Source organism: Nanorana parkeri, unplaced genomic scaffold, assembly GCF_000935625.1.
Source record: "Nanorana parkeri isolate BGI_ZX_2015 unplaced genomic scaffold, ASM93562v1 scaffold1119, whole genome shotgun sequence".
Taxonomy (NCBI): Eukaryota; Metazoa; Chordata; class Amphibia; order Anura; family Dicroglossidae; genus Nanorana; species Nanorana parkeri.
In genome coordinates, this window is record NW_017307387.1 from 225,712 (window position 1) to 252,152 (window position 26,441).

The window sequence follows — 26,441 nt, forward strand, 5'->3', positions numbered from 1 at the left end:
CACACTCCGATCACACCTCCTCTATTCAAAGTGATCATATCCCATCTATATACACACACCGATCACGCCTCCTCACCAGACACACTGATCACACCTCCTCACCAGACACACCGATCATACCTCCTTCTATACACATCCATCATACCTCCTTCTATACACATCCATCATACCTCCTTCTATACACATCCATCATACCTCCTTCTATACACATCCATCATACCTCCTTCTATACACATCCATCATACCTCCTTCTATACACATCCATCATACCCCCTCTATACACACCCATCATACCCCCTCTATACACACCCATCATACCTCCTCTATACACACCCATCATACCTCCTCTATACACACCCATCATACCTCCTCTATACACACCCATCATACCTCCTCTATACACACCCATCAATCATGCCTCCTCTATAGATACCGATTCTACATCCTATACAAAATACATGAGGCACTTCCTGATTTGACTGACCTGTAAAAATGCTCAAAGGAATTTGATAGTTCTAGATCTGACAAGAAAAAGACACATTCCAGGAACTGCTGCAGCTGCTCCATTGACTGGACATCTGATGAGTCTGATCGAATAGCAATTATCCGCTGATCAATGTACCGTGCAAATTGCTCCGTCACCTGTGATATAAACACATCAATATGTAACCTGCTGTACACAGAGACTAGAGGAGCCTTACCATACACAGTCAGAAGGGGAGCTTTACCATATAAACACACAGGGGGGCATTGTACAATATACAGTACTACCTCTGCGATACACACTCACATGTAATGCGGTCAGGAATGAAAGCTGTAACAGCCCCTGGCAGAATCCTTGCTGTAAAGCGAGTAAAAACCGTGTCTGCTGACCAAATATCTCCTCCATGGCCCGTCTGAGAGCCATGTACATGGAACAGAAGCGAGGAACCAGATCAACGTCATTCCACGACATCTCCAAAAAGCGTTGCACCTAGTAAACAAGCAGAGTTACATCCTGGACCCCCACAGACCCCCCACAAGGACATTCCACCTCCAGAGAGACACTTACCTGCTGCTGAACCACCCCCTGCCAGCACTGAGCCATTCCAGCCATACTCCCCATCCCACAGCTGGAGGCACTCGCTTGAACACTGGTGGAGCTGCGGTTCTTCCCATCTGTAGAAGGTGACAATGTTAGCGGGGTACATGTCTGCTTTGTGGTATCCACCTATTTTAAACAGAACCCATCCCACCAAGAGAGAAAAGAGAACTATGGGTAAGTGTTTTTCCCCATAGTTCTCTTTAGGGTCACGGGAGGACATATGCTAACCTCTTCCTGTGACCCAAAGCTCAGTATATCGCTGGCTATTATATTGTGAGCGCCGCAGCCGGGACAGATCCTGACATTACTGTCGAGATCCACCCAGCTGCGTGAGTGACAGCTGGCTCCGTCTATCTAGAGGCAGAGCCAGCTGTGCCTGCCCCCTTCCCCGTTCGTCCCTCCACTCAGTGCTGTAGGATCGGAGAGGGGGGAATCCCTGTGGGGAGCGGTGACTGACAGTCACCGCTCACTGCAGGGAGACGATCAGGAAGTGAGTAGATCGGCTGCATGTTTCTGCTCACTTCCCGATCGATAGAGCCGACCTGTGACAGCTTCTTTGTCACAGGTCGGCTCTAACTATGAGGATGAGTGGAAAGCACTCGCCTCATAGATCTCTTTTAATCATAACAATGTGAGAGACGAATGGGAACCGAAGGCCCATCTTCTGGCAGCTGTCAGGAAGGGCCCAGCTGCAGTCAGGACGACAAAGAGTCTGGCCCGGAGTTGGGAGGGCATCAGAATATGGCAATACGCTATATGGGGTAAACTCACTGGTCTTACTGGGCGGCTTCAGTGCACTGGTATCGGGGGGGCTGGTGTCCACATGGACCAGGAGATGAGTCAATCTCCGCACTCGGGAATTGAAGACCGACAATCGGGACTTGGGTTGACGAGAACCCTGACTGTTCTCCAGGTAACGTGTGAGGAGCCACCCAAAAGGACTAACTCTTCCGGGATCTGAAAACGAGAAAAGTGTTATCACCATTCCTGGAGACTTCAATCAGAGGATAATTCTCCCAGAATTCCCTGTACCTGAGGTAGTGATACTCTGCACCAGGGGGGAAATCAGCGACTCCCAGCACGTCCGGCCCAAAGCCTGAGCTGCCTCGTCGTCAGGAAGAAAACGGTCTGCAAACTCCTGCTCATGTGACAATGCCCGGTTCAGTCTAAAACACAACATAGACACCAACATGACTGCAAAACCACAACAACCCTAACGCACAGCATAAAGCACAATGCAATATCACAATGCCAATGACACAACAGCCACTATGGAAACCATTCTCCAGGAATACAGCAGTCAGAGAACTCTAGGAACTAAGTAGGAAATATGCAACAGGACCCTACTTAGGGGGTCATTATATCTCAGGTCAGGATGTGGTTTATGTATGAGAAAGGAGTGTATAAAGATGCACTTCAGGAGTACAGAGGAGACCAAACTTCAATCACATACAGTAGATCTATACACGACACATCTGACAGATCCGGGGTGAGGGGTCTCTAGTATTACAGATAGTATATCCGGGGTGAGGGGTCTCTAGTATTACAGACAGTATATCCGGGGTGAGGGGTCTCTAGTATTACAGACAGTATATCCGGGGGTGAGGGGGTCTCTAGTATTACAGACAGCATATCCGGGGGTGAGGGGTCTCTAGTATTACAGACATTATACCCCGGGGTGAATAATAAAAATTACAGACCGTATAGCAGGGTTGGAGGGGTCTCTAGTATTGCAGAAGGTATATATAGTGATTTGGGGGGTCCTCTGGTAGTACACAGCACATATCCTACAGGCTTAAATCCATATGGAGGTGTAGGTTAGAGAAGAGGATTGGCTCACCGGCTGAAGAGTTGTAGTAAGTTCTCCTTCTTGTCGCGGATCTCCTGCCCCCAGCTATGCGCTCTGCTGGTGTAGAATAAGAAAGTTCTTCTACAAAGTTGCTCCATAAACACCGGCCAGAAAGTTGGCTTGGGCCCCAGGATCTCCACACTCCGCACACGCGTGTCAATACCACCCTGCACATGTAAAAGCACAGCTGGACATTAGAACATGCACTCTCAGCGGCACACTGTCCTTGCTGCCACCCGTCACACCCCGCACACCCTTTACCTGCTGACACCTCTTGATCTTGATCTGAATGATGGGCCAGTAGCGAGTGACATTTTCCAGGAGAAGGACACGTCCGGCCGTGCTGGCGATGTTCACCTGGGAACAAATAGCAAAGTCATAATTACTCGTAGTCTGCCAGGATAGTTCCCCAAGCCTACACTAGACCTGGGGACTTGTCTAAGGGTTTTGTCCATCACCCTTCAGAGGGCCTGGATCTGCCACTTACCGCGTTAAGCTCTGTGTTAATGTTGGACGAGTTCTCTCCTCCCATCACGACCACCCGTGCCGGCATATAACTGGAATCTTCACTGGCCACAACCATCGCCAGCTGCCTGCAGGGGCACAAACACCCTCAGATTCTGGGATACACAATGACCTGTATGAGCAAAAAAATACCTCATCTTCCCCAATCACACTCACCGGATCACCACCCCTCGGTGCATGTAGATGTTGATGTAATGGGATCCGGTGCTCCCGCTCGACTCCCAGTAAGATTTGGAGTTTCCATCTGTCAGTCTGTTGGCACGATGAATATTGGAGGAGACTTCCATCTTCTCCCAACATTTGTCCTCCTTGACTTCCACACTGGATCCTGCACACAGAAAGGACAAGTCACCTCCAGCAGGTAAACAGATTTAGAAGTGATAAGATCATCTACTTTGCTTGTACTTGACACCTTTAGTCACTGGTGAGGTCAGACAACAGTAAAAGCCTTCTTGCTCGTTTCAGCAAATGTCCAGATTTTGAGAGTAGAAACAGTTGGATAAGTGGAGGGAGCATTTCTTGCAGTGGATCTCTGGCTTTGGGAGTGCAGCGTGACATTTAGAGCCAAGGGAGAATTGCTCCAACATATAAGCCAGGAATCTTCCTAAGTCCTTGGACAAAATTCTGAAGCACCCCATCACCTAGGACACTGAGCACAATGTGACTTTCGCATGCAGAGTATAGGTTTAGGGAAAAACGCCTTTTTAAAAAAAATTCAATAAGTTTTTATTTGCATATAAAAAAAAAACAGAGCATAATGCGTCCGATACAGACAGTGGACTGGGAGGCACATGTAATCCATAGCATTGTCAGGCGTTTTGGTGGTATTGGGTGGTTTTTGCATTCAACAGTTATAATCCACCATCGTGTAGGCGTGCGAGTCAGTCCAACTGGACAGACCGGCGCTAGCCAAAGGAATAGAGAGGCAAAGTAGAAAGATAGAAGGGAAAGAACAGGGGTATAGGGTTAGAGGGGACTATAGTATAGTCTGGGTTAAGAAAGATAAAGGGGGGGGATGGGGTAAGGGCGCCTGGAGGGAGCTTGTACTGTAGAGCATGTGTTGTCAGGGGAAACGCCTTCTTTTTACATAGTGTCCCTGGTATCCAACCTCCTTGGTGTAAGGCATGAACCCAAAAGGTCTGCTATGTCTCCGAGTGAACTTTCGGAAAAACATAAGCAATGAAATTTGGTGCCAAAACAAAATGCACCAAATGAACTGCACCAAAATCTAAATGCAACTCTTCCTTGTTAGCTGAAGTCATGCAAAAGGAAATATCATAAGAGAACCTTTTCCAGAGCAGAGAAAGGAGAATAAAAACCTCACAATTCCTCTTCAGTCCTGGGCAGTGATGGGGATGACCAATGGGAATCAGTTCCAGGGATATCTATGTCTGCTTACTTTAACAAGGCCAGCGCACCTGCAACACAAGCTGCCCCCAAAACAGAGGAAACTTCCTTTACAAGATTAGAGGTTGCTAAAGAGGTCCATGAAGGGAAGGTACAGGCGTGGACGTCGTTACTGACATCTATTCCCTTTAGACAAGCGTCACTAGGTCCGTGTAGGTGAAGGTCCACAAAGAACCGGTGAAGGGATGGACGCCAGGACTGGCATCCAATCACACAAGGAAAGTGGCACTAGACTTGGGGGAGGCCACCTGTTGGCAAAGGTCCATGCAGACTTGGTGAAGGGATAGATCCCAGGGCAAACATCCAATCACACAAGGAAAGTGGCACTAGACTTGGGGGAGGCCACCTGTTGGCAAAGGTCCATGCAGACTTGGTGAAGGGATAGATCCCAGGGCAAACATCCAATCACACAAGGAAAGTGGCACTAGACTTGGGGGAGGCCACCTGTTGGCAAAGGTCCATGCAGACCTGGTGAAGGGATGGACACCAACAGTGACATCCATTCACTTAAGGAAAGCAGCAATAGGCTTGGGGAAGGATGCTGAAGGTTGTTGCTGGCAAGGTGAAGGCACAGACATCCACGGTGACATCCAATCACATAAGGCAAGTGGCACTAGCTTAGGGGAAGGTAATGTGTATGCGACGCTGTCCTGTTGAAAAAAAGAAAACTCCCAATGGACAGATTCATGGCCTGGTGTCCAGAGGACAATTATTTGGGTTCACTGCCAGTTACCAGAGCTTGGACCTTGCATGGCATTATGGGGGAACAATCTCAGGAGACAAAGCACACCCACCTTGACAAAGGTTTCGCAGAAAGACATCAAAGAAGGGGATGTTGACCTGTTGCTGGCTGCGTCTGTGCTCTTCTATCTGCGTCAGAACCATCTGATGGCGACAAGAAAAAACTAGTCTGCACCACAAACCACATCGGACAGAGATTGTATCATACAATTTGACATCACAGATGCAGTCATCATCTAAGCTGGCAGTACGGATAAGAGTCTTGCTCCACACCCTCCTCCTAAGACACCATTCACTGACAGGAACCTCTCAGACTCACCTGGATGCAGCCGGCCAGAATGCTGGTGGCCATCTTTTGGTAGAGGCTGGAGTATTTCTCACAGTCACTCAGGAGGTCTCTCAGCTCTGGTGCCTGTATAAGGCCCGTGCTTTGCTTCTCAAGCACTTTGATCAGCGTGTCCTTGGCACCCAGCCTGCACATAACAACTGCACAGTCCTTGTTGGTGGTAGCCAGACGGTGAAGGAAGGTCACCACTTCCTGGAGCACCTATACCAAGAGAGCGAAGGAACAAATAAAGAATGATGACCGACTATAGGATGATTCTCCAACAAAGCAAAGCCAGCCTCGCTGTCACCCAGTGTCTGGGAACACCTCCTACACCTTACATGTCCCAATTCTCACCTCCTGACTACTGCTGGTGCTCCCCAGCGAGGTCAGACACGGCTCAATACTCTTGTGCCAGGGAAGTGTATCCTCCTGATAGAAATCCAGGGATTTGTTCAGAATCCTGAAAAGAGACAATTCTATTAAAATCCCGCTCCAAAAAAAAACACAAGACAAAACTCCTGCATGCAGAAGGGCCGATTGTTCTTCTGGCAGACAACTGCCACTCGCTCAGAATGGAAGGAAACCCCAACTGAGAGAGGTATGCAGGCCACTCATGCTGACCTTCTCGAAATGTCGTTTGCATGGCTGCCATATTGATCCAATGGCTTCAATATATTCCGAGTCGCCGACCAAGAACAAAATTAGAACTTCTGAATAAAAAAAACCCCCCAAAAAACCCAATTCCATTCACTTGGAGGTCCCGTTATGTAAATGCCGGTTATTTGGCTGTCATGCTGACACTTTGACTCAGACTATGGGGGAGGGGTCTCATTACTAATGACAGAGATGTTCACATTTCTTGTGATAACTGGAAATTAGAGGTGCACCGAAATAGAAATTTGAAAAACGAAAATATTTTTATTTTTTTATATTTTATTTTTAATAAACTTTTTAATATTTATTTTTATTAATTCATTTAATAAATATTGTTATTTTTTACTTTTGGGGGCTTCAGGGGAAATATTGGGGGTCTGAACAGACCCCTGATATTTCCCTTTTAAAATAGAAAAAGAGATTGAGAGCACAGAGTCCTCAGACAGCACAGAGTCCTCAGACAGATGAATGGGAAGTGATGTAGATCACTTCCCATTCATTCATAATGGAGGATATAGTAACCATACTCTGTCCTCAATTATCTACAAACACTCAGCGATCACAGATCACCGACTGCTTGTACCGCTCTCCTCTCTGACACACTGTCACAGGAGGCTGAGCGAGCGGTGTAGGGAGACGAGCTCGGCCTCCTGTGACAGCGCGGGCTGTCAACGCCCACACAACGCTCTGCTGGACTGTGACAGGACGCTGAGCGGTGTGGGAGGAGAGATGCCGGCCGCTCACATCGCTCTCCTCCCGCATCGCTCGGCCGGCCGTCACTTTCTTTTCTCCCCGCTGGGTCACAGAGCTGCGCCCAGCGGGGAGGAAAGAAACCAGGGATGTGCCGATGTATCGGTATCGGAAAATTGTATTTCCAGCATTAGGCGAAAAGTGCCACTTTCGGCCGATATATCGGCGCATCCCTACTGGAAATAAAATAAAAAAAGATTTCTGAACAAGAAAACATAGAAGGACGATGGTCCATTTCAGTCTGATTTTTTTTAATATTCAGGTTATCTATTTATTTTTAGCCTTCTTGCCTGAGCATAGATGCATTTTATCCCCAACATGTCTGCAGTCACTTGGGACCCCATTTACGTATTTGTGGTGCATTAAACTGATAATAAAGTCAAACGATATTTAACCTCTTGCCGTCCGCCAGTAGTAGAAAAACGGACGGACGGCACTGCTGCATTGGCGGGTTGCCGTCGCCAGACGGCATTTTTTTTCTGCTCGCGTGCGCCCCCTAGCGGGCACGCACGGGTAGAAAAGACCCGTCCAATGCGAACACCCGATACCGGGTGTTTCACATATAGGCGATCAGCGGGTCCAAGCACAGAGTCCTCAGACAGCACAGAGTCTCTCAGACAGCACAGAGTCCTCAGACAGCACAGAGTCCTCAGACAGCACAGAGTCTCTCAGAGAGCACAGAGTCCTCAGACAGCACAGAGTCTCTCAGAGAGCACAGAGTCCTCAGACAGCACAGAGTCCTCAGACAGATGAATGGGAAGTGATGTAGATCACTTCCCATTCATTCATAATGGAGGATATAGTAACCATACTCTGTCCTCAATTATCTACAAACACTCAGCGATCACAGATCACCGACTGCTTGTACCGCTCTCCTCTCTGACACACTGTCACAGGAGGCTGAGCGAGCGGTGTAGGGAGACGAGCTCGGCCTCCTGTGACAGCGCGGGCTGTCAACGCCCACACAACGCTCTGCTGGACTGTGACAGGACGCTGAGCGGTGTGGGAGGAGAGATGCCGGCCGCTCACATCGCTCTCCTCCCGCATCGCTCGGCCGGCCGTCACTTTCTTTTCTCCCCGCTGGGTCACAGAGCTGCGCCCAGCGGGGAGGAAAGAAACCAGGGATGTGCCGATGTATCGGTATCGGAAAATTGTATTTCCAGCATTAGGCGAAAAGTGCCACTTTCGGCCGATATATCGGCGCATCCCTACTGGAAATAAAATAAAAAAAGATTTCTGAACAAGAAAACATAGAAGGACGATGGTCCATTTCAGTCTGATTTTTTTTAATATTCAGGTTATCTATTTATTTTTAGCCTTCTTGCCTGAGCATAGATGCATTTTATCCCCAACATGTCTGCAGTCACTTGGGACCCCATTTACGTATTTGTGGTGCATTAAACTGATAATAAAGTCAAACGATATTTAACCTCTTGCCGTCCGCCAGTAGTAGAAAAACGGACGGACGGCACTGCTGCATTGGCGGGTTGCCGTCGCCAGACGGCATTTTTTTTCTGCTCGCGTGCGCCCCCTAGCGGGCACGCACGGGTAGAAAAGACCCGTCCAATGCGAACACCCGATACCGGGTGTTTCACATATAGGCGATCAGCGGGTCCGTAGCCCGCCGATATGTGCTCGTTTGCGTCACCCCCCCACCTGTCCTAGAGACCCCTAATGTCTCCATAAAGAGGACCTGTCAGTGTGCCTTTGCTATTATATAGGGGGATTGTTATCCCCCTATATAATAGCAATAACAATAAGTGCAAAAAAATTAATATAAATAAAAATAAATAAAAGTCACATATAAAAAAGTAAAATAAAATAAAAGTCAGATATAAAAAAAGGGGAAAAAAAAACCCAAAATGTTTAACTCCCCCACCCCCACGTTTACGCGCCTATAAACGTAAATACGCGTCCGGTGCCCCAGCGCGCAAAAATTACAATTGCGCTACACATGTTACATATCGCCGCGAACGTCGCAGTGAGAGCAATAATTTTAGGGCCATCAATCACTGATAACACTAAACTGATGAGCGGTAACAGCTTTTAAAGCGTCGCCTATGGCCAATTTTGGGTATTATCGTTTTTTGCGGTTTTGCTCGCGCACGCAATTTTAAGGCTTGACATGTTTGGTGTCTTTTTACCCGACGTGACCCCGTCTTTTATATTTTACCAAAAAATTGGGTAATAATAAATGTTTTATCATTTAATATATGGGAAACTGTTTTTTTTTAAAAAATTTCGGTGATTTTTCCTTAATATAGTAAAAAAATAAAAACCCCAGTGGTGAATAAATACCACCAAAATAAAGCTCTATCTGTCCCCAAAAAAAGGTATAAAATTCATTTCAGTACAGCGTTGCATGACGGAATAAATGTCAAAGTACCGCAGCGCTGAATACTGAAAAATGGCCTGGATGGGAAGGGGATTTAACACCGCGGATGTCAACTGGTTAAGCAATTTCAAATGCTGATGAAATCACTTACAAAAGGATGCTGATGTTTAAATTTAGAATCAGCTGGTGCCCAGAGCCCTGGTCCTGATATGCTGTATTAGGGTGGCTCCTTTTTCTTGCAGGGTCGTATGGAGCCGCCCTTGTGTGTGGCAAGCATGCTGTGTGCGTCTTCACAAAACACACAATTTGTGTCCCATGGCACTGCCAGACCGGAATCCCATGGTGATATAATGGAGTGTGCTGAATGACATGCAGATGGCGCCTCATACATCCAAATGTAGAAGTCGTCGTCACTGACAGACCCCTAGGTCCAATGCATCAATCCATCCTTTTATACACATCAGATAACCCTTGGCACAGAAACGTTGCTTTGTACTTGCGATGTCATGTGTGTGTATCTGACGTCAATAAAAGGACGGATTGATGCATTGGACCTAGGTGTGCGAGTGACTATGTCTTCTTCTACATTCACAAAACACACAGCAAAGCCAACTACATTAAACTTTGTGTTTCGGCGCCTATGCAGATTGGTAGGTGCCGGATAACTGTAGTTTCTGGTCCAGAGTCAATAGTAACTCTTAAGCCACCACGGGTCAGCTACTCTGCTCAGTGTGCGGGAGCAATAGCAAGCATGCTATTGGCTATTGCAATTTGCAATAGCCAATAGCAGACTGGCTATTGAAGCCCCACCCACTGAAAAGAGGAGCGGGCCTGGGAGAGAAAGTGCTCTCTCAGGTCTGCTCCCAAATTTGAAATAGCCAATAGCAGGCTGGCTATTGCTCCCCATTGTTTACATTCTGCTGCCGACCGTGGAATCTAACCCGACGGCTGGCAGCAAGAGGAATACAAAGAATTGTGTTAGCAACTAAATTAATTTATGTTCAGGGAAGCCGAGCTAAAAGAGTTGGAGCCAGCTGTTTAGAAAACACAAAAATGGAAAGAAATACTTTGCTGGACAATATTTGTTTTAATCTGAAAAAAACTGTCAGTTTAATAATACTTTAAGTTGCACGTTAACATGCGCTCATGAACACATGCACGGTCATGCCTTGCGATGCACTACAACCCGGGTGCGTTGCCTTCATACATTAGGGTGCCATACAAAATGTAAGCATGTTACTTGCGTTACCACAACACGGAGTGTGAATCCAGCATTACTGTTGATTGACTCCCTGACTGTGCTGGAAGTCTGTTCCAATAAAAAACATTTTTGGTTTCGGTTTCGGAATTTCTATTTCTGTGCACCCCTATGTAAAATGTTGCTCCTGCTGGTTTGAGGTCAGGTCTCTGTGTTTTATGATCTATAGCGGACTTCTGTTTACTGGCACCACACTTTATACAGGAGCTATCAAGGAAGACCTCAGCCACAGCCTGTCCGTGAAGCAGGCATGAGGGAACAATAAAATGAATTAGAGCAATGTAGGCTCCGAAGATTAAACAGATTTACAGCAGAAAGCAGGCGATGAACTCTAGAAGGAACTCGTCATGACAGCTTTGCTAGATGAGGCGCTTGTTCAGCACTAGCAGATGCAACTGTCTGATGTGCAGGTCACAGGTTGCTCCGCCCTGGAACACTTAGCTTCCTCATCTGCAAACGCACATCTCCCTCCCCACGCGCGCACATCTCCCTCCCCGCGCACGCACGCAGATCCCATACATGTCACAGAGGGCTCTCGTCTGGTCATGCAGCGCTGTCACCTGTACACACTGAGCTGTTGACGTTTCTCCCCCCTCAGCTGCTCCAGACAGGAGAGGAGCTGCAGGAAGAAGTTGGGGTCGGTGAGAAGTTGAGGAACATCACAACGTAGTGAGGAGACGTCATCACAGACACATCGTTCCAGAGCGGGCAGCATTTCCCGACACAACCGAATGTCCTTCAGACTACTCAGCAAAGACGGGAGATCCAATTCCTGGACTGCCAGTGCTGGAGCACTCTCTGCAAGAGAAAGGACACAGCTAAGCGCTCTCCGCTACAGACGGGACACAGCTAAGCGCTCTCCGCTACAGACGGGACACAGCTAAGCGCTCTCCGCTACAGACGGGACACAGCTAAGCGCTCTCCGCTAGGGCTGCAACAACTAATCGACATAATCGATTATAATCGATTATTGAAAGTTGTCAACTTTTTCAATAATCGATTAATCGAATTCCAATCAGTTGGCCTTGTTCACAGTTCCACACACTGTGCGCCGCACCTCCTCCCCACCTCACGCTCGCCGCTGCCAGACCCGCTCGCATCCATGCTCCACGCGCCGCACCAGAAAGCTCTCTATTAGAGATGGAACATAGCACAGAGCTCTCCTTTAGAGAGGGGACACAGTGCAGCACTCTTCGCTAGGGATGGGGCACCGCAGTGCTTATTGCTGGGAGACGGGACAAAGCACAGCGCTCTTTTTTTAGAGATGGGGCAGAATGCAGTGCTCTACGATATGGAAGGGACACAGCTAAGCGCTCTCTGCTAGAGAGGGGACACTTAGCACTCTCCACTATTGAATGGACACTGCTCAGCGCTCTCCACTATAAAAGGGACCAAGGTGAACACTCTCCACTAGAGACAGGGCACAGCTGTTGTCTTAATGTAGAAGTCTCATGCATGGGAGAGACTAATAGAACAAACATACAGAACTAACAGCAGCTGTTAAGTTTAACTACAGTACACACCCAATGCAACACTTTTGTGAATTCTGACCATCTACATGGTTCCACAATCAGACAGCTGTGGCCACCCAAATAACAATCAAGAGTCAGCCAGCAAGTCCTCTGCCGCCAGCAAGTCCTCTGATCTTGTGCAACGGCACCACAGTAACAGCCAAGAAGCCTTCAGCCATAGAGACGGCCAAAGCGTTATCACTGCACACTCCATTCTCTCGCCACATAGCATTGTACGTGACAAACATATCAATTGAGACCGCAGGCAGTTCTCACCTTTGCTGTCAGCATCAACTTTCTCCTTATTGTTCTTTAGAAGGTCACTCAGCTGTTTCTGCATTAGGAGGTCCAGCCTCCCATACATGGAATTGCTGGAGTCCTCGGAGAAGCTCTGGAGGACGGAGGACAACTCCAAACTAGACAGCTGCTCAGACAAACCCTTGTGGTTTTCCATCAGCATCCGAATGACAAGGAAACCATTGAACACAGAGGAGAAACACCTGCCGGACAAAAGACAGAGGACGGGTAATATTAAGACAGGTGCTGTACACCGGGCACATGAAGTGTCATAACCAACGCAGGTGAAGTTCACAGGATAGAGAAACAGTCATCCTCACCCCTCCTCACTTATCATCTTGGCAATGGCGCTGGGGATGGCCCTCAGGAGACTGGTGGAGGTGCCACTGGCGGCAGATCCAATACTGGAGAAGATCTCTTTAATCACCTGAGCATCCCCTGGATTCAGGGTGTTACGTTTGGAAGGCCCCTGGATATCACAACCATCCACACCAGTCAGCACCCTCAGGACCTGCCAGGAGAAATGATGTTATCAGATGGCAGACACTCGTGATGTGAAGCTTGGACAATCAGTTTCTCCACTTACCGCAAGCCCTATATGCTGGACGGCGGCAGAGGATTGATGTTCCTGCATACACCCCAGCACAGCTTTCACCCCTCCCTCTGTGGCAAACAGGACACGCCAGTCATACTTGGACATGACCAGGTACGTCAACTGCAGACACGTCACCACCAGCAGCTTGTCCTTCACCTGCGACGTCAGAAGTTCCACCAATAGCTTTACAATCTTGTCCCTAAATATCAGAACATCCATTAGTACAATCAGCTTCCGTCTTCCATTTCTGTTTGTTGGGCGAAATTGAGAAACAGACACTGGCGGTCTTCTGGTAAGTACCTGCATGACGTACGCCCCTCTGACTTGACACCGTGTGCTTCTTCACCAAGCTGTTGCTCCATGATCTGAACAATGAAGCCCAGGGCCCCAGCCCCACAGACATTCCGCTTCACCTTGTCCAGCATCTCCGCCAACAGCTCCAAACAAACCTTGGGTGACGAGCCCCAGAAAGATCCGATTCCTAGAAGAGAATCTGTAGAATAGGTGAGCCAGATCTCCAAACGCCACTCTCCAGCAGCACACGTAGAATGATCGGGACTACAATAATTGGCAGTCAGCCTGCTATGGGTTCTGTTCTGGATTTTACAGCGAGTTCCCTTTTCTCTTTGTTGTCTATTGAGGGACACAGGAAGTCTTTAAAGCAGGGGTCTCAAACTCAATTCACTCGACAATTCTTTTTCTCCCAAGAGGGCTGCTTGCCAAATCTCATACTTTAAAATATATCCAAAATTAAGAGCCCCCTCTCCTGCTTACCTTTTTGCAGGGAGGAGGCACGATCGATGGCGAATGATTAGGAAGGTCTGCTGCAGACCTTCCTAATCGAGTGCGGCACTGCAGCAGCTATGCGGTCTGCATCCGACAGAGATGCAGACCGTGTAGCTGCTACCACAAGTCGGGTCCGTGACCGTGTACCCGACTTGTCAGCTGGTTGCGTGCCACATAGTACCGGCTCGCGGGCCGGTACTTTGAGACCACTGCTTTAAAGGGTTATTAAACCCTCAGCTTTTTTTTTTTTTTGCATATATCTACTGTTAGCAAGCTAGCTAGTAAGATATATGCAAAAACCTTTAAAAAAAAAATGTTTTACAAGAGGTTGTCTCAAGGTTCAGGATCCATCTGAACCACTGTAACATTTGAACATTGAAATGCTAAATATTTGGCCACACTGTCCTGCAGAGCCTACGCCAACTGTTCCCTCAACAAGAGGTCATTCAAGTATCTCACAATGGTGATGCCACTCAAGCGCAGCATTGCTAGTACAGGGACCAGCACCTTGGTAAATACCGGGGGTCCAGACAAGAGGCCGAAAGGCAGGGCTAAAAACTGGTAGCGCAAGGGCCACACAGCACAGCACACTGCAGGAACCACTGATTTGCTGGAAAGATGGGGACATGTAGTTAAGCATCTCTGATGCACGCAGAAGCATAAACGTTCCTCAGCTGAAGGGAGGCGCTGACAGATTTGGTAGATGCAATGCAGAATTTTGTGACCTGAATGAAGAAATTCAGAGCTTGGGGATCCAGACTGGGGCAAATGCTCCCTTTGGGGTTGGAAATGGTGAACAGTAGGGATGCACCAATACCAAGTACCATACTCGGTACAAGTACAGATACTTTTCCAGCTCCAAGACTAGACTAGAGAAAAACTCAAAAGTTAGGAGGAAGCTGTCATTTGTAAGGAGCACACGGAGCTCCCGGGATTTGTACATCTCTGTTATAATGTATGATTTTGTTTTTATAAATATATATTAGGGATGCACCGATACCAGTTTTGCAAGTACAAGTACTGATACTTGCCCAAGTCCTCACAGATACGATTACTGATACATTTTTGTTTATTGTCATGTGACAGTTTTTTTAAAACAATATCAACTAATGATTTCAGGACAGTGGTGGAGTGCCAGAGCCCGGTCCCAGCTGCAACCGCTGCAACCCTGGTAGTTCTCATGAAAATCCCTAGCAAAAAACCCCTTGAATCATTCTGGGGCAATGACACCTTGATCCAGAAGGCCTAAAAGGCTGGAGGGAGAGGCTGAAAAACGCTCCACGGCTACATTTTACCAGAACAGAGTCTGGAAAGCGCAGAATCCAGATCCCAAAGGACACTTCTTGCCTATCCACACCACGTCCATTCCAATGGGGTCCGAACAGGAGAATTCAAAAGCCAGACTGAGGACTAATAAAATCAGAAAGCTGCAATCGGAGTGACAAGTAGCAGCGATATATAAAGCTTTGATCGAAGAAAAAAAAACAATTTCACCCGAAAAACATGCGAGCAAGAAAATGTTAGTCTTCAGCAGATTAAGAAAAAATGCCCATCTTTCAAGGACACTAGCACAAATCTGGGGCATACTGGTAGTAGAAGCCATTAGGTGTTATCCTGAGCTGGCCTAGTTTTCTAGTGTTCAATCCTCCTGTAGACGGCAGTATAACCCAAAAGGTTAAAGACTTCCTGTGTCCCTTAGCAGCTACTACAAATACTGCTCTCCTACAGTACACGAGGCTCCTGGCTGGGCACAGAGTTTAAATGAAGCGTGTGAACTCTCCAGGGCACCAGAAGAGCTGCCGGGTACTACCCTGTCTACCCCCTCATCATTTTACAGGTTACACACTTCAATGGACTTCTCCTAATTGGTCCTTTTAGTCTGTTACCAATTGCACCATTAAAAGTGTTTTATTATATCTGCTCAATAAGTGCAAAAGAAAATCCCTGTTCATCGGGTTATAAATCCAGAGGCGGCATGTGCACTTGTTGTCTTAAGACAAATGAACCCTCCCAGTTTTTATCTTGGACTACAGAACATTTACCGCCTATGCTGTGGAGAGGAGGACGGTGGGAGCGTTTTAGTTTAGCAAAAGACAACTAAGCAGAGCTCGTCAACACACAACTGGACTTCGGAGCCTCAGGACATTTTAACAGCCTGAAGAGGTCAGAAGACGGTTTTATGATAAGACTGGTCAGAGGTTTGCCTGTGCACGTGGCACACACAGCGCCTGTATGCGACTGAGTTTTATATGGACTGAAATTGCCTGAAAAAAGGTATTTGCGGCGCTATTGGAGTCGATCAGTGATTGATCATTTTCCTGAGGTCTGTTCCCTACGGAGAGATGAATAAAGTGATAGAGGTCCCAGTCACACCATATCCAGTGCGTCCCGGTGCAGTGGGCCCAGTCACACCATATCCAGTGCGTCCCGGTGCAGTGGGCCCAGTCACACCATATCCAGTGCGTCGCTGTGAAGTGGGCCCAGTCACACCATATCCAGTGTGTTCCGGTGCAGTGGGCCCAGTCACACCATATCCAGTGTGTCCCGGTGCAGTGGGCCCAGTCACACCATATCCAGTGCGTCCCGGTGCAGGGGGCCCAGTTACACCATATCCAGTTAGCACACGGAACACATTGGATTGCATAGATCATGCCGGGCAGCGTTCTGGGGTGGGAGGGGGCGTGCGGGTGCTATTCATGTGAATTAGCAAAAAGTTTTCCTGGCACACTCACAAGCTCTTTAGAGTTAGGACCGCACTATAAGAGGTGCCTTGGCGCAGCTTTCACATTTTCTGCAGAAGACGTGATTCCAAACCTCTGTTTTTAACCTCAGTGCGAGACAAGTATTTTTAAACATGCTAGCTTGTGAGTGTGCCAGGAAAACTTTTTGCTATTTTACTGTTTAAAGCCCATTCCGTGTACTGTAAAGCTGGTGACGAATTGATGAGTGCGTTTGTCATCTGTTTTGCTATTCATGTGAATGGCACCGCAGACACGCCCCCCACCGTGTGATCGCCAGCACCGGAACATGAGGTACAGGAATGCCCTCCGCTCCAGTGCAGGGCAATCTGAAAAAAATAGTGCATGCAGCATTCCTGCACCTCGCGTTCCGGTTCGGGCAATTGCAGTGCAGGCGGAGGGGCATGTCTGCAAGGCCATTGACATGAATGGCAACGACATGCCCCCTCCCGGCCCAGATTGCTGCCCAGCTTGATCTCTGCAATCCAGTGCGTTTCGTGCATGAATTGCACCGGGGACCTACTGGATATGGCGTGACTGGGCCCACTGCACCGGGACGCACTGGATATGGCGTGACTGGGCCCTAAAGTCAAAAGGGTTTTAACCACTTTAAGAGCGGGGTGTTGAACCCCCTTCCTGTCCCGGCCATTTTTCAGTATTCAGCCCTGAGGTACTCTGAGTGACATTTATTCCATCATGCAAAGGGGGAGAGGGGGGTGCGTGGTGCTGGAGAACGTGACCATGTTTCATCCTACACCTTTAATACAAGTGTAACATGAACCATGGCAGTAAAGATTTTAGGTAACTAGAATATGTCTGTATATTATTTTTGGAGAACACAGACTGGGAGTGAAAGGCACTGTGATTGCCCAAAATTACCGTTAGTGCCTGAAGCATGTTAGACTAGGGGCTTTCGTACAGAAGTGAAGAGCATAGGGATGAGTTCATCAGCCCGCCCCCCCAACCAATAAGACGGGTAAGTACCACTATCACAATTCTGGCGGAGAGTCACCTGACCTGAAGTAAAGAGCACAGGCATAAGCTCATTAGCCCCCCATTAGATGGGCAACTACCAATACCAGGGGAGTCAACTGACCTGTGCACATGGTAGAGGCTGGCAATATTAATGAGGGGATATATGCACGGCATCTCATGAAAGAATGATCTCATATGAACTTTGTTACACAGCATCCCTTTCCCCTTACCAGAGAATTATAGACAGGAAAGACAGAAACAGTTTGGGCAGAAAACACTGCGCACACAATGTAGTCACCAGTACATGGCATACCCCTCCCAATGACCCCGCAGCCCCCCCTCTCTTCCTCACCTTTGCTCTTATCCTCAGATGGAGAGGGGACCTGAACTCCTTCCTGAGAGAGAAGTCTGCGGAGGACCTGAAGGTCTGACGGTTCTGCACCTGAAGTCCCGGCTGCGGCCTTGTCAGATTTTTTGGGTTCTTCGCTCTTTGTTTTCTTGGAAAGGGCGACACCGGGAACGGCGTTATCCTGCACGGAGGAGCTGGAGTTGGTTGTCAGCTTCGCTGCCGCTACGCTGGGACGGAGAACATATTTCATATAGACATGTGAACTCTGCAAATCGCTCAGGACGCATCCGCGGCAATGTTTACTGAGGAACGCCAGAATTTTCTGTGTAAGATCCACGGAGATCGAGGCCTGTACAAAGGCGGCTTCCTCGGTGCCACACGGCTGGTGGGAAGAGGAAAAGGGAAGAGTCAGAGAGCCTCATACCAGACCCCAATCTACAGAGAGTGTATAAGCAGAGACTGACAGAGGTGGAGGACACAAGGAGGCACTTGACCTCAGAGGGGAGGAGGACTCAAGGCCCTGCCTTATTACTAGGGTTGCACCGATACCATTTTTTCAGTATCAAGCACCAATATTTTTTTTTTGGTACTCGCCGATATAGAGTACCGGTGCCTTGTGCCCGATTATCAGGAAGTCGCCCGGCTTCCTGATTGCCTGTGAAGCCGGAAGTTCTAGTGAAAGATCACCAGCTTCAGAGGCTACCTGACCAATCAGGAAGCTGGGCGGCGAGTCATGAGGTGCCGTTCGGCTTTCTGATTAGCCACACGTGAAGCCGGCTTCCTAGCCAATCAGGAAGCCTGGAGGCAAGTCATTATGCGACACCTGGCTTCCTGATTGGTTAGAAAGCCAAGCTGCTTAGCAACACGTGAAGCCGGCTTCCTAGCCAATCAGGAAGCTGGGAGGAGAGTCATAACCCACCACACCGGCATCCTGATTGGAAAGGAAGCCAGCTTCATGTTCCCTCGGTGCTGCCGATCAGAGGGAGATCTCCCTCTGACTGGAAGTATAGTACTCACCCAAATACTCGGTATCGGCACCGACACTAGTATCAGTATCGGAGCATCCCTACTTGTTACTACTCTGTGGACCGTGTTATCCAAGACTGACAGGAGAGGAGAATACAAAGAGCTCACCTTATATCAGTAAAAAATACACGAAGGCAACTGGACTTGCTGTGTTATTCTTCAAGACGTTTCACTGGTCATCCAACCAGCTTTCTCAATTCAGAAAACTAGTCGGATGACCAGCGAAACGTCTTCAATAAAAATACAGCAAGTCCAGTTGCCTTCATGTATTTTTTACAGATACGCCATGACCTGGATGAATGAGAACAGACAGAGCCAATGTTATTACCAGTCTGTAAATTGCATTACCTAAGATTGACAGATGAGGAAGCAAAGAGCCCCAACCATATGATCAATCTATATACATTGTCTGAGACTGACAGACAGGAGGACACAACCCACCGTATTCTACAACTTTGGCTTGTTCACACCTTGAGGCTGGTTTGACTCTGTGGCATCACCCATCATGGTGTGTCCTGCATAGAATATTATGCTCAATTGCTGATTGATAGACTGTTTCCAGCCCTCTCCCCGCATTCCTGCGAGGTCGTCTTTGGCTGTTCGCTCACCTCATCCAGGTTCTGCTTGATCATTGCGTGAACCTCATTCTGTTCCTGAACCTCCAGCCTCCGAATAAAGAACAGGACCTCCCACCACTCATCCTGCCTCAGGATCCCTCTCTCCTCAAAAGATATTGGACCAAGATAGGGGAGGGCGTACATACTGCCACATGCCTTAGACGGCAAAGACTGAGCCACTGTAAAGAAACAGAAAGACACACAATTAATTCGTGGAGATGACAGAACAATGCGCCAGAAGAACATCGGCTCTGCTGCTTGAAGTTAAAGTGACATTAAATCTAAAACATTTTTCCCTCCCCCCAATGTTAATGAAAGCACTTACCTGAAATGATGTCTCCTTATCCGATCTTCTTCTTTCCTGTCCTTTTCATGTCTCTCCAGCGCTGCTGCGGCTCTCCAATCCAACGCCGACTCCTCTGTCCTTCCTGGCACTTCCTGTCCCACGGTGTCTGCATGCGGGTGCACGCGTCCATATACTTACCTTGCGTCTCTCCTCGTCTCCCGGCCGAAAATCCGAATTGCCCCCACCTAAGATGCTTTGCGGCCTCCCGAGCAGTTTCGGACTTTTGGAAGGGTTTAGAAACCCTTTAAATGTGTTGGTGTGTAGTGACACCTGAAGCCTTCGTGATACAGCAAAGATAACAAGTATCATCTCTGCGCATCCTCCACTCCTCCCCGCAAGGTGCAGGGTAACCCATGGATCCTCCACGCTCACCTGGTGACACCTTCACATTTTCTGCCACAGTTGAAGCTTTCTCCGCACTGTCGTCATCAGCCTGCTCTCCGATGATCTGAACCATGTGCCAGTGGACCCAGTAGGTGCGGCCGGTGGACCTCCAGAGAACCTGTTAATGTTTATGTACAGGTTACTACATATAAAAACACTGCCCTGGACTTATCCAGCTACAGACTGAGACGGTGAAATATCTGACTGATTTCAGCCACATCAGGCTGTACACTTTGGATCTGTGGGTAGATAGTACTGGATGGTGAAGGGTTCATTCATTGGAGACTGATGGATGTTTGCCATTCTGTCTCCTCGCTCCGGACAGAAACATAAGCTGAGACTTTACCAAAAAAATGTTCAACAGTTGGATTATGCCAGAACCTCCAACCATCCTTCAAGGTCCATGTCCAACCATTGCTTAGCCTGAGACACAACCAACACACACCTGACATACAGTCCTGTACACAGGCAGCAACATCCATAAACATTTCGATAATGCCTAGACCTCCATACATCATCCAAGGTTTATGTTTCAACCATAGTTCAGCCTGAGACACAACAAACAACATCCCTCAAGTTGAATTGTGCTTGAACCTCTGTCCATCCTCTAGCTCAGTGGTTCTCATCCTGTGTAACCTCAGGTCCCACATTTGTCCTCGGTCATTAAGTTGCGACCCAAGTCACACTGCAATGGAATGCTCAGTAGTGTGGGCTGCTGTGCTGTGACGGAGCTCCATCCATATGTGCATTGGTTGTACAGCTCACATGCGTGCCTGTAGAGGTGTCAGGAGCCAGAATGTGACGTCACTCCGGTCCAGGCACCTCTACAAGACATGCAAGGGAGCTATAAGCAATGCAAGTATGGATGGAGATCCCTCGCCGCCAAACCCCCAGCCCACCCCAAGTCAGCACTTGGTGCCGGGCAGCATATTTTAAATGGCTGCTTGATGTGAGAATGGACAGTGCTGCACTAGGAGGAGGCAGAGGAGCCTCTCACCTAGAAAAGTGGAAGGCATGTGGCGACCCACTGGACACGGGGTCACGACCCACCAGTTGAGAACCAAGGCTCTAAGGTCTATGTCCAACCACAGCTCAATTTAAGAGCCAACCAAGAAACACATAACATGCAGTCCTGTAAACACGCAGGAACATCCCTCAACATATTGATTATGCCTGCATCCATCCTTCAAGGTTTATGTGCAACCATCGCTCAGCCCGAGACACAACCAACACACCTGACATACAGTCCTGTACACACGCAGGAACATCTATCAACATTGCGGTTATGCCAGAACCTCCATCCATCCTCCAAGGTCTACATTCAACCATCGCTCAGCCTGAGACACAACCAACACACACATAACATACAGTCCTGCACACAGGCAGGAACATCCCTCAACAGTTGGATTATGACTCAACGTTCTTCCATCCTCTAAGGTCTATGTCCAACCATTGCTTAGCCTGAGACACAACCAACACACACCTGACATACAGTCCTGTACACACGCAGGAGCATCTATCTACATTGAGGTTATGCCAGAACCTCCATCCATCCTCCAAGGTCTACGTTCAACCATCGCTCAGCCTGAGACACAACCAACACACACATAACATACAGTCCTGTACACAGGCAGTGACATCCATCAACAGTTGGATTATGCCTGAAGGTTCCTCCATCCTCTAAGGTTCATTTCCAACCTTAGCTCAGCCTGAGACACAACCAACAAACACATAACATACAGTCCTGTACACAGAGAGCAACATCCCTCAACTTTTTGATTATGCCGGACCCTCCATCCATCAAGGTCTATATCCAACCATAAAGACCGGACATAGGTTCCCGTACACACTCGGGAACATTCCTCAACAGTTGGACTATGACTGAACCTTCATCCATCCTCTAAGGTCCATGTCCAAACATACCTCAGCCTCAGAACACCAACGAACACCTGATATACAGTCCTGTACACAGAGAGCAACATCCCTCAACATTGCGGTTATGTCAGAACCTCCATCCATCCTTCAAGGTCTACGTCCAACCATCGCTCAGCCCGAGACACAACCAACACACACATAACATACAGCCCTGCGCACAGGCAGGAACATCCCTAAACAGTTAGATTATGCCTGAACCTCCAAGGTCTATGTCCAGCCATAGCTCAGCCTGAGACACAACCAACACACACCTGACATACAGTCCTGTACACAGACAGGAACATCCCTCAACATTTCGTGTGTACCTGACCCTCCAAGGTCTATGTCCAGCCATAGCTCAGCCTCAGACACAACCAACACACACCTGACATACAATCCTGTACAAGGATTTATGACTCTGACATTATACCTTCCTTCATCACCAACATTATACTACAATCTCCTTCTATGCAAGAGGATCACAATGATGATATTACAGACAACAGTATCCCGATTTCTGGAAATCATTGGGCATCACAAGGTAAATTAATGTTATTCCATCAGCAGGTACCGTCACCTGTACCAGAGCTACACCGCTAGATCATTATTGGAACATTGCCAAGCCAAACACTTGATTTTCTTCGTTTTGGACATAGCTGGGAATGGGCTAGGACCCCATCTTGTTTTTACTGCTATTCCTTGGAGAGGTCCTCAACCACTTCCTGCCCAGCTGACAACAATGTACAGGACAGGAAGTGGGGGGAACTCTGCAACAACAAACACTGACAGAAATAAAAAAGGTTTCAGCTTCACACAGACTTTCAGCTGCTGAATCAAATATAAACCCGAACAAGGAACTTCTCTTTTTTTGCTCCCTTTTGATCTGTTAGCTATACCACGGGTAGAATTTTGCTTTGTTAGGTGCAAAAAAATACTTGGCTGATCCGTCTGAATTCTAGTGAGCCAATAACTTCCTATGGAAATCCCAATGGGCAGTGTTATAAGCCCTGCCATCTCACCTTTGAGGACTACAGAACACCTTCTCCGATGTTATAGATGGAATGGGAAAGGGGGTGTTCAGTAGCCCTGTCCTAATTAGAGAAGGAAACGGAAGCTGTTCTGTAGTTCTGTTCTAGACGGGCGCGGGAGGTGTTCTATACCCCTGTCTTAGATGGAGAATAGTAGAGGAGTGTGTTCTGTATTCCTGTCCTAGATGGAGGGGAGGTGAGGTGTCCTATCCTAAGGTAGCAACACTGCTCCTCCATAGATACAGTGCAGTATGTGAGCGTTGTCACCCTAGGACAGGAAGTGTGTTACTGGCAGGATCATTAGGTGGAAGCAAAGGAAAAGAAGGCTGAAAATAGAAAACGAATCCAGCTGCCACATCTGAAGACTAGTAGGCTGCAATATATGACATGTTTGGAAATAGAAAGGCTTTAAGAGGAATGTAGAAATTAATAAGGCGGGCAAATCATTGTTACATTGACTGACACATACGGATGCTACCAAATTAGGTCTGGGCATCTAGGCCTCAATGCTATCTGGTCATGAAGGGGTTAAGGATAAACTTTGGTCACCTCATACAGATTATGTCTGGTATCCCAACGAACCTTCAGTAGACTTAACTGTACATAACTCTAATTGCTCTACTGTCACTGGCTATAAGAAGGTTGTCCATTATAGGTGCCACCTAGATGCAGTAACGTCGGGGGGATCAGTATATTGCCCAACACAGCCATGTCTACTGAGGTCCTCTTCACTCTCCACCAGAAGTCCCACCTACCCAATACACAGTGTGCCCCCCTCCTTCTAATGAGGTCCTTTTCCCCCTCCACCAGAAATCCAACCTGAAGTCCCACCTGAAGTCCCACCTATCCATTACTTAGTGTGATCCCACCTAATGAGGCCCTTTTCATCCTCCACCAAAAGTCCACCCCAAGTACTCCTGGACACAGTGTGCCCCTCACTATCTAGTGAGGTCCTTTTCACAGTCCACCAGAAGCCCCACCTATCCATTGCTTAGTATGACCCCACCTAAGGAAGACCTTTTCACAGTCCACCAGAAGTCCCACCTATCCATTACTTAGTATGACCCCACCTAAGGAAGACCTTTTCACAGTCCACCAGAAGTCCCACCTATCCATTGCTTAGTGTGACCCCTCCTAATGAGGTCCTTTTCCCCCTCCACCAGAAAGCCAACCAAGTACTCCTGGACACAGTTTGCCCCCCACTATCTAATGAGGTCCTTTTCACTCTCCACCAGAAGTCCAACCAAGTATTCCTGGACACAGTGTGCCCCCATCCTTCTAGTGAGGTCCTTTTCCCCCTCCACCAGAAATCCCACCTATCCATTACACAGTGTGTCCACCCTTCTGTGCAGTTCCTCACCTGAACGGGCGGCATTCCATTATTACTCTGGCGGAACACACCCTCATCTCCAGAACTGATCTCATCATAGTCCTCCAACATCCGCACAGACATCCCCGGTTTCAAGTACTCCTGGACATAATCAACATAAGCATTTCGTGTGGCAAAGTCAGACGGCTCCAGGAACGGCTTCGCCGGTTTCCTCTTGGGGGCAATGGCACGTTTCGGAGAGCTGGAGATCACCTGGAAGCTTGTGCAGGGCGGCACTTTAGGCTGGAAGATGGAACGAATGACCCGAGAAGGTCGCTCCCTGTCTGGGGAACCTTCTTCCTCCAAAGATTCGTCACTCACCCAGCCCATCACCCGCACCAGCTCGCAGATCAGGCTGCCCATGGCCATGCTGAAATCAAAGTGGCGCTGCAGACGGAACGTCTCACTGCGATCTGGCCGGTCGCTGCTCAGCTGGTCCAGCAGAGATGTCACGCACAAGTAACGTTTCACCAACGAGAAGAGCTGCTTCCCCGGAATCTGCCACAAATAAAGAACCACCACAAATGGCAATACTATATAGACGCCAAACCAAACACAAGAGCCCCCTCCCACTTTGTATCCATCTAGCCGGATAGTTGGACATCTGTAGCACTTACCTGAGGGAGGTGTATCCCTTCAAAGGAGATACAATGTTCTTCTGAGCTGGTGGTCTCAGCAAAGAGCTGCAACAACATGTAGCGAGACTCAAAATCCATGTGTTGTTCTATCCCATCCTGCTGACTGAGCGAGAGAAGTACGTGGGCCCGACTCCCTGCAAATATACCATCATTAATAATCATCATGTACTGCAAAACAAGGCCCCCCTATGTGCAAAACATGGCGCCATTAATACCTACACTTTATTGCCAAAAGTATTGAGCCCCTCCCCCCCCAAATCATTGGATTCAGGTGTTCCGTGACATTTCCTGGCTACTAAATATTCCGCGATGCACAGAGTCCTGACCCCCCAACCCGATAGAACACCTTTGGGATGAATTAGAGCGGAGACTGCGAGCCCGGCCTTCTCCTCCAACATCAGTACCTGACCTCACAAATGGTCCAACATTCCCATAGACACACTCCTAAACCTTGTGGACGCCTTCCCAGAAGAGTTGAAGCTGTTATAGAGGCAAAGGGCGGAGCCAACCCAATACTGAACCCTACGGACTGAGACAAGGATGCCATTAAAGGTCATGTGCGTTGTGATATTGGGGAGCTCACAGAGCACTCGCACAGGCTTTTCCATTAACAAAACATCTTTATTTTCTGTTCAAAAGGCAGACAGTAAAGGAAGTCCCACATAAATAGCTTGCTGCAGCATATACCAGATATGGGCTCACCAATGCTCACCCTTCACAGGTTATCCTGTTCAGTGTCCCAGTCCCAGGACCTTACTGTTTTCCTCAACAGGATCTCTTCGGGAATACACTGGGCACTTTGAGCAGCTTTCAGCAGCCTTTGATTTCACACCCATACACCTTGGGTGCCTGGCTCTCTCAGCCTCTCTAGGCCTTCCAGCCTCCAACACATACACAGCCTCCTGGCTTCTGGGTGGAGTCCGCCTGACTCCGGGAC

The 26,441-nt window shown here is 48.2% G+C and overlaps 1 protein-coding gene across 1 annotated transcript in view; it reads right to left on the reverse strand.

Annotated features, from left to right (window-relative positions):
- The window catches only part of CUL9 (cullin 9), a 58,969-nt gene that overhangs the window by 23,589 nt on the left and 8,939 nt on the right, over positions 1-26,441 (reverse strand). The window contains exons 3-24 of the mRNA XM_018567947.1: positions 25,484-25,638; positions 24,858-25,364; positions 20,544-20,673; positions 19,817-20,004; positions 18,168-18,564; positions 13,635-13,815; positions 13,326-13,533; positions 13,060-13,250; positions 12,719-12,942; positions 11,492-11,729; positions 6,289-6,394; positions 5,926-6,153; positions 5,660-5,750; positions 3,615-3,786; positions 3,421-3,526; positions 3,195-3,290; positions 2,925-3,100; positions 2,117-2,250; positions 1,843-2,041; positions 1,052-1,160; positions 791-973; positions 485-642 (exon numbers count right to left, since the gene is read on the reverse strand). Of these exons, the coding sequence (XP_018423449.1) occupies positions 485-642; positions 791-973; positions 1,052-1,160; positions 1,843-2,041; positions 2,117-2,250; positions 2,925-3,100; positions 3,195-3,290; positions 3,421-3,526; positions 3,615-3,786; positions 5,660-5,750; positions 5,926-6,153; positions 6,289-6,394; positions 11,492-11,729; positions 12,719-12,942; positions 13,060-13,250; positions 13,326-13,533; positions 13,635-13,815; positions 18,168-18,564; positions 19,817-20,004; positions 20,544-20,673; positions 24,858-25,364; positions 25,484-25,638 (4,177 nt within the window). The remainder of the gene's footprint in view (positions 1-484; positions 643-790; positions 974-1,051; positions 1,161-1,842; positions 2,042-2,116; positions 2,251-2,924; positions 3,101-3,194; positions 3,291-3,420; positions 3,527-3,614; positions 3,787-5,659; positions 5,751-5,925; positions 6,154-6,288; positions 6,395-11,491; positions 11,730-12,718; positions 12,943-13,059; positions 13,251-13,325; positions 13,534-13,634; positions 13,816-18,167; positions 18,565-19,816; positions 20,005-20,543; positions 20,674-24,857; positions 25,365-25,483; positions 25,639-26,441) is intronic.